The 8,954-nt window shown below is 35.2% G+C and overlaps 1 protein-coding gene across 1 annotated transcript; it reads left to right on the forward strand.

The window, feature by feature from the left end:
* The first annotated feature begins 1,169 nt into the window (after nucleotides 1-1,169).
* LOC104589902 (uncharacterized) lies at nucleotides 1,170-5,984 on the forward strand. Its single transcript, XM_019196412.2, has 7 exons — nucleotides 1,170-1,314; nucleotides 1,423-1,510; nucleotides 1,638-1,764; nucleotides 4,642-4,713; nucleotides 4,832-4,877; nucleotides 5,178-5,409; nucleotides 5,524-5,984. Exons 2-7 carry the CDS (start codon nucleotides 1,486-1,488, stop codon nucleotides 5,565-5,567), a joined length of 546 nt encoding a protein of 181 aa, XP_019051957.1. The 5' UTR covers nucleotides 1,170-1,314; nucleotides 1,423-1,485; the 3' UTR covers nucleotides 5,568-5,984.
* The last annotated feature ends 2,970 nt before the right edge of the window (nucleotides 5,985-8,954 follow it).

An 8,954-nucleotide genomic window follows, 5' to 3' on the forward strand; every position in this document is an offset into this window, starting at 1 on the left:
GCTTGTTACTACGCAACACGTGTACAGTGCGGCGCAATGAGGTGCTTTAGAGGCCTTTTGTATGCATGCAAAAGGCGACTTTGACTTTTGGTGCAAAGTTGACCATTGATGTTTTCAACGGGCACGATTCTATCAGGTGTAATCAAGAGGAACAATTCAAAGTTTACAATCATTAACAGTTAACTACTTTTTTTACTTTTTTAACAGTCACAATGTTTGATATTGTAACTATTCAATGAGCCTTTTTTTGAACCAACACCTTTCTCTGCTCCATAACTCTTTAGAAATTATTTAAGGAGCATGAATCAAGCATTTACACACAAGTTTTCGAAATCACTCATGTCTCTCTTAGTCCGATTTTCTACTGTCTCACAGAAGGTTTCTTTGGATACTCTTCAACTTTGCTGGTTGCAGACTCTCGCCCAAGGCTCTGTTGTATCCTAGGAATGGATTTGCCTATAACCCAACAGCAAACTCAATGGAACTAAGTGGGGGCAAGTAATGTTCTAAAGACAGTGTCTTCATACGCGTCTCAGAGTTTTTCCTCCAAGTTTCAGTGACCCCATTTCCAAACAATTGGAACTGACCTAATAGAAAACACAGAGGACTCAGAATCGAACTGAACCCGATAGGATCTATAATTTTTAGAGCTAGAATCGAATCAATCGGTTCTTAGGATAATCAGGCCTAACCCAACAGATCCGATTATAATAAATAAATAAATACGTTTAATATATATTAAATATTATATATATGTTATACATTATATATATAAATAATTTATTTAATATGTATGTATTATTTGAATATAGCTTATATTAGATCTGAATCGATTTGGGACTAGGTAAAACCAGTTCCGAATCGATAATAATTGGGACACTATATCAAGACCCATAACTGACCTATCGGTTCTAGTTCTTGGAACCAAAACCGGTCCAATTGGTTCGGGTCTATGGGATCGGACCCGACCCATTGACAGCCCTATCCACCGGTACACCCTACTTTTCCTTGTTTACATTATGGTTTGACTTGAGAATTTGAATTAAATTCCAATAGAGAGGGGCAGATCACGCTTTTGACTTTGACTTAGCCATTTCTCTTCTCTATCCTTCGCTTCATTGGAAAATTTTTCAAACATTAATTTGAAACTCAATCGTCTCTATAAAAGGACTCGGTAGCTGGTTCCTAGTTTGTGTAAACAAAGAACCCAAATATTCAAGTATTGAACTACATCTCCATTTCATCTATCTTCAACTCTGTACTCAACTGCGATGTCGGTTTACGGGATTCAAGGCCAGCAACTTGAGGTTACAGGTATATAGACACGAACTGATCGATCGAATCCTCCAGTCCCAGCATTAATTACATTACTGCAGCAAAATATCATCGATCATCTCGTGTTTCTGGGTTTCTGTGTTTCAGTTGTAGGACACAGAATGGATTTCAAGGCAAGATCCTTACGTTTGCCTTGAGTATGGAAGCACCATGTTCCGGACCAGAACCTGCACCGGTGTGTTTAACTCCGTCCATTCATTGATCGATTATCCATTCGTGATTATTAATCTGGTCTCCATTGATCGATGCTTATTCAGTACTATTTCCAACTCATTTTAATTCCTTTCTCATTTGGAGCACAGATGGAGGCAAGAACCCCACCTTCCAGGAAAAGTTCATCTTCACGCTCATTGAAGGCCTCCGGGAGCTCAATGTCATGGTTTGGAATAGCAACACCCTCACCACAGACGACTTCATCGGCCAAGCAAGGTAACCCCAAACACTACTACTGTAACTAATATATATTGTTTATTTGTTTCCGCATGTTCTTTATATGAATATGAGATTATTATTAATTACACCTGCAAGAACACTTCTAGCAAATCTTTCCCTACGTATAGCGAATCAAAAACTTCGGTCTCTTTTTTCTTTTTGTGGTTTTTGGTTAATTAGGTTCGGTTAATTCAATTTTTAAAAATTTCTGTTCCATCAGTTTGGTTTTCATTTTTTGTTTCGGTTTTTAAAACTTTGATTTATTTGATTGGGTTTTTAACCAAATAAACTGAAATGTTCACCCCCTACCATCAATACGTTACATACTATTAATCAGGACATTTACCAATTTTTAAGGCTACGTTTGATTTCAGTGGAAAAATCATCGATGGAAAAGTCAATCAATCGATTTAAAATTCAATGGACCATTGGAGTTTTTTTATGCGATAATTGATGTAAATAATACATCGTTGAAAATCAATGTATTATTTACATAAATGCATGTAAATACAAACCAACAATAAAGTTTTATGTCGATTCACATTTACATCTGAAACAGTAAAGTTTTATGTCTTTCGTAGATGTCCTTACTTCATAAAATTTAAAAAAAATAATGTATAAGTTCGGCATTTATAGAGTTGTCCTATATATATATATATATATAGAGCAATCAAAGTTTGAAAAAAAACTATTCATGCATATATCATCCTCATCATCAATTTAAGCATTGCCCAATTATATGGTATCAGCTAAACAAATTCCATCATTTCAATATCAGTGGACTTTCACTCCAATGATAAGAGAGGAAACAACCTCGTTCACCATAGATGTTAAATAATAATTAAGTAATATTTAAATTATTTATATTTATCAACACTAACCATTAAAAGTCTGACATCAAATTCAACACGGCCCAAGTTGTACCCCTAATTACGGAAAGAAATTAAGTTTGGATGGTCAAAAGGCCATCCTTTGGCCACAATGAACAAGGCAGCGTGTTCAGCTATATACACGTCTGGCATTGATTGACTCTCAACTCTCAAGCAAAAAACTCTATATAGCAGTATTCCAAGCAACCTAGTTGGTCAGCGCCAATCTCAATGAATTGTGATTGGGGATATTACATCAGCACCCCAAAGAATATGCCTCAGATATACATCTTAGCGTGTATTGGAAATATCTCTTGTTATTGGGAGATATTTTGATATACAGTGATGTTATGCAAGGTTCTTGAATCGTTGTTGATTCAGACAGTCGGACTGTTTGATTCAGAAATTGTCTGCAATCGGTTCAGTTTTACCCTAAACCTGAGTCTTGGTCAAAACCCACTAAAAAATCAACAATTCATTAATCTAAGCAGTCAAACTATCGATTCATTCAACGATTTTTTTTTTTTTTTTAATTCATTTGTCAGAATGAACTGTCTGCTTAAATCAGACGATCAGACTATCGACCCAGAAACAGTGGTCATAACAATTTCATTTTCGGGTTGTTTTTTAAATCGTTGATTTAATGAGATATATCCTGTGGGGCGCAAGTTGGGATGTGCTGTGAGACGCCTTGTGGGGAATTCATCCGAACTCGTAGAAAAAGACCAAAACAGTTTCTGTTCTGTTTTGCCAGTTTCCTGGTAAATGATCAGAGATTAGAAAACTGCGAAGAACCCTACTTGATAATTGCCCAGCATTGTAATTTGTAGCATTCCTGCTGTGGCGGTGGTAAAGTCGTGAAAGAGGCGAAGCCACATTCAAAAAAAAAAATAGAGGCGAAGCCGCCCTCGTGTTATTTGCACTCCCGACGTTGTCGGCCATCTCTCTCATTCATGGCTCTCTTTAATTTTGTGAATTTTGATATTCAGGCCATGGACTCGATCGTGCCGTGGACGTGTCTTTCATTATAAAATAATGGAATTTTTTATTATTAATTTATGGTGTTTTTGATTTATCAGAATAGGGGTGTGAAATCGAAATTTCAATTGTTTGGTTGGGTAGAATCAAAATCTCATTTTCATTTTTAATGGAATAGCATTTTCTCATTTGAGGGAATGGCCATTTTTCTTTTTCTTTGGAATGAAATTCCACTTCAGATTATTTCAATTTCTGTCTCAATCAAACAGCCTATGGGAATGGACCATTCTGATTTTGATTCTAGGGGATTACAATTCCACTTCTGACCATAAACAAAATGGGTCCTTGACATATTTAGATTAAAGACTTGCATTCCCATTGGCCATCATTTTCCATTAATGAAATTTGAGGTTGATCAGAAAAGGGCCCAATTCATTCAATTCCAATCGTTTGATTGGATAGAATTAGAATCCAATTTTCATTCCTAGTGGAATGGTATTTTCCCATTTGAGGGAATGAAAATCTCATTTTAATGGATTTCAATTTTGATTTCCATCTGAACCAAATAGGAAGGAGAATAGAATATTCCAATTCCAATTCCAACTGCCAACCACACAGACCCTAAAATACTAAAACTAAAACTAGAGCTAGGAATAGTGGTAGGAAATGGCTGATTAATTCTTCTCTTGTTGTTTCTTTTGAAGTAATTGAAGTCCCTCAGGACTAGAATTTTGCATGTGAGGAGGAGTGAAGTGGGGAACACCATACCTTTTTAAAATCTTAAAATTTGCACAATTTTGAATGAACCAGTGGGATATCTATTTCACTCTTTAGGCAAATTTAATTATTAAAATAATTCATACAATTTATAGTCCCAAAATGTGCCTCTTAATATTTAGTTAATGTATAATGGGCATTTTAATACTAAACAAGTCAGAAAAATGTAAACCAAATAAAGAGGTCTTCAGATCAACCTCAACTCTAATATGTACCAATCTCGTCTGATTGTGTTTGCTTTTGTTTATAGGATTCAACTCCAGAAGGTCCTTTCTCAAGGTTTCGACGACACAACATGCTCAATACAATCTAGACATGGCAGGTAATAAAGCATATAAACTCAGAACAACAAAAAAAAGTTCTTCTTTTACTTTCTTAAATAATTTCTTTTCATCTCAAATATACTTAATTAACAACTTCACATCGGTCAATGAATATAGATACTCAGGAGAAATTCGACTCATATTGCACTATCCAAATGCGAATGTAAGTTCCATTCCTACAGTCTCTCTATCAGACTTTCACTACTCACAAGTAACGTTCAAAATACCGATACACCTGATATGCTGATAGAGGCATATCGGGCAATATCGATAGTTTTCTTTTTTTTTTTTTTTTTTTTTAATTCAGTTCAGAGGGGCCAGTTTAAGGTCTATCCACCCCCTAAACCAGTCAAAATCCTGATACACCCTCTATAAGGACATCCCGATACATATCAATACTTTGAACATTGCTCAAAAGTAACAAGAATATGAATATAACAGTTTATTTGGTGTCTATTTGCAGAAATCATTTACAAGCTATAACATGTCCGCTCCACCATTAGGGGCTGCAGCATCTCCTTACCCAATAGTTCAATCTCAGTACTCTTCTTACCCACCAAATTCAACAACATATCCACCATTTACATATCCTCATCTCCCTCCAGCTGGGTATCCTCCTCAGTCATACCCAACAACAACTTATCCTCCACAACCCTACCCACCTCCAGTGCAATCCACAGTTTACCCACGTGCAGGTACCATTCTCTAGCTTTTGATCATTTTGTTCTATATATATAATCAATCCCATCTTACTGTCAATTGCTTTTTCTCTAAAAATTCTTATATGTTTAAGGAATTTTCATTTGCAGCACAATATCAAGGAGTTTATCCCCCACCTTCACCACCCTACTGATGAAATGTGCAGTAGTTTCATATCCGATGGCTGAGGTTGTGGTCATTCTTTATTTCTTAACTTTCCTTTAATTCTAATGCATGTATTTTTCTTCAAGCATTGAGTGTTAACTTTTTCATATCCACATGGATGTTGATAATAAAGATGAAAGCACAAAGGATTTGTTATCTGTGTTTACATGGACATAAATTCCAGAGTCCAAGTTTTGTGGAAAGTGGATCCAAGCATTTTGTGGTCTTGTTGTGATCATGGTGTCTTTGTATGGAAAACGTAATCCAGATCAGTTTGAGCAGGGAGAAAACTCGAAGAAAATTTTGTTAAATGATTTTTAAGCAAATACATTAGTTGATGCTAAATAGGGTTTCTACAGAATTTAAATCATGTTAAAGTCATCCTCAGCCATGCAAACAGATATCTAGAATTGGATGAAAAGCTTGACCAGTTCGATTGGTTGTTTGTATATTTATAACATTTGTATGTTTTCGGATATACACAGAGTTTGAAAGTTTGAAAAGTGGTTACAACAAAGCAAATAAGGGATGAACTGAGATAATTAAGGCCCCATTTGGCGTGTCTTTCCGTGTGATCTTTCGGCTGTTTACAAGCCGGGTAGACCACGTTGCAGTCTTTTTCTGTTTGGTTCGTAACAGATCTAGTCGCCAAAAGTTGGTGCACTAAAAAGACACGAGAAGCCCATTTGGGGCTGATTTCCAGAAGCTTCAAATGAAGCTTTTCACGTGGTAGCCAAACTAACTTCAAGTTGCTCAAATCTTCATGCAAAAGTTCAATGCGTCTTTTGGCTGTCAGAACTACCACAAGATCTTCCCAAAAAGACTTGACAAATAGCCCCTAAATAAAATCTTGTTAGTAGACACATTGTAGTCTCATTGCACTAATGATGTGATCAAGAAGAAATTCTCTCAACATCCCCCCTTCAAGCGTAGTGTGGTCGGGGACACGGTAAGCTTGGAAAGGAGGTCATGAAAATTAATGGACTGAAGGCAGCGACACTTTGTTGAAGATATCAGCAAGCTAATCATAACTAGGAATTAATGTGCTGGAATGGGATTAATAGCACTCATGGTGCAACCTGCCCAATCAGCATTAGAGTATGCGGTCAAGATAAGAGAGGAGGAAGGACAGAAGATGATGCCATGTGTAATCCTATAACCTTCAAATAACACAATATCCTCTTCATAGCAGCCCAAGGGATAGTAGTGGGATCTTTTATAAACTGGCATACTTTATTGACTGCAAATGATATGTCAGGACGTATGAGAGTGACATTATTGTAAAGCACCAACGACTCTCCAATATAAAGAGGTTCACTGGATGTTAAGTCTAATCGAGTAAATGCAACCACTGGAGAGTGAAATGGGCTTAGCCTCATGCATTTGGGCCCATGTAAGCAAGTCTTTGAGTGTATTTGTGCTGGTGAAGATGTGTATACCAATAGATGATGGACTTCAAATCATAAAAAAGTAGTGGGTTGGGTCAAAGTCCGGCAGAAAATTCAAAAGAGAGCCATGTAGACTAAGGCTATTTTTGGTTTGAAAGAAAAGGTGAGAAAAAGAAAAGAAATGTAGGGAAATTCATACAAAGTTTGTAAAGGTTTTCTTACCTTTCCTTTCTTTTCTCTACTTTTTCTTTCAAACCAAACACAGCCTAAATGAAAGAAGAATCAGAGCCTATGATTAATATGTCATCAACATAAACCAATAGAATTGAAAGGGTAGCATCATCATGTCTAATGAAGACATATAAACAATGTAGGGGCTCTTGTTTGAACCCATATAAGAAGTTAATGCAGCATACATGATTGGGAAGCACCTCTCTTAATTTAGAGAAACAACAAGAAAAAAATCAAGATGAATGGTGGTGGGTTTCACCACGGGACTAAATGTTTCATCAAAATCCAAGCCTACCTCCTATATATTTATTACCTTTAGCCACTAAACGGGCCTTGAACCTTTCAACAGACCCATCGGGCTTCTGTTTAATTTTATAGACCCACCTATTTCCAGCTATGCTCTTGTAAGGTGGGGGAGGTACTAAGGTTCAAGTATTCACATGAATTAGCAACAATGGTTGAATAATTGTGCTAATTACATTGCAAACTATTTCCTCATTGGGCGATTTGGCACCAAAGGATCCATTTCTTACTAATAGTATCTTCAATTGTTACTAAATCAATAAATTGGCAACAAAGCATATAAATTGTTGTTAATTATATCTTTGATTGTTTCTAATTCCATTAAACCTTTAGAAACAATCATACAGAAGTCGTAGTTACAAACATATTTACCACATCAATAATTGAAGAACATAAGTTCACTTTAATAGATGAGATAAGCTCAATCCTATGGCAGCCAAAATAAGTAAAGATGCCTCCAAATATATTTTTATTTTTGTTGGGGTGGCTTAAATTTAAAGTAGGGATGTCAATGGTTCAAGTTTGGTACTAGTTTTGCTTAACCCAAACTCAACTTGATTGACTATTAGGGTGTTTGGCACCTGAGCGTTTCACAAGCATTCCATTTTTGTTGATGTGTCATTCATGCCACATTGGCAATTAAAAAGAATCAGTGGGACAATCATATTTGGCAGTCCCATTTTTCGAAAAAAAAAATTGCAATGGTTAGATCTGGGATTTGGGATAGGAGGGGTTTCTTAAATCGTTAAATTGACGATTCTTTAATCACTAAGGTGATATAGCACATTGAAATTTGAAAAAGCTAACTTCTTTTTTGAGATTGTCATATAGTTGTGTTTTTCAAAAAAACATATGAAATGAACACTTGAAAAATCAAAGAAAACGAATGCTTGTGAAACACTTCGGTGCCAAACACCTACTATATCAAACCTAACCTAACTAATTGAGTAGTCAAGTCATTAATCAAAATAGAGTCAACATGTGACATCATAATTAAGATAATAAAATACAAAAATTGAGGTAAACTATGTAAAATCGTTAAATACATATCGAGAGATGTTAAAAAAATATTTAAAATACAAAAAAAAAAATGAAGAAAACCCAATGCTTCGAAGTTTTAGCATTTGTGACATAAATGTACTTTCATATTTTTAGAGTTGGACTATGATACTAAAAATCAATCAACCAATGTCATAAAAATGAAAACTAATCAATCGATTTTGTTACAAGTTAGCTTAGATTTTGTTTTATAATTAACCTCGGGGTAAAACAAACTATGGGTATAAATTCAAACCACACTAGTCCTATGGTTTTTGAAACATTCCAAGCTGAATCAATCGATTAATTGATTTACCGGTTGATAAATATATAAAATATTAATGCTAAACTTTTAATTTTTATATTTATAACATTTAATTAACATAAACAAATATATATATATAATATTATAAATA

The sequence above is a fragment of the Nelumbo nucifera genome, chromosome 1 (genome assembly GCF_055504915.1).
Source record: "Nelumbo nucifera cultivar China Antique chromosome 1, China Antique-T2T, whole genome shotgun sequence".
NCBI lineage: Eukaryota > Viridiplantae > Streptophyta > Magnoliopsida > Proteales > Nelumbonaceae > Nelumbo > Nelumbo nucifera.

Excerpts from the sequence above, each read along its gene's own strand:
- LOC104589902 (XM_019196412.2), top strand. The coding sequence starts at position 1,486 with ATGTTCCGGACCAGAACCTGCACCG. Across the intron at positions 1,765-4,641 it reads GACTTCATCGGCCAAGCAAG|GATTCAACTCCAGAAGGTCC; the intron begins GTAACCCCAAAC and ends TTTTGTTTATAG. Across the intron at positions 4,714-4,831 it reads ATACAATCTAGACATGGCAG|ATACTCAGGAGAAATTCGAC; the intron begins GTAATAAAGCAT and ends CAATGAATATAG.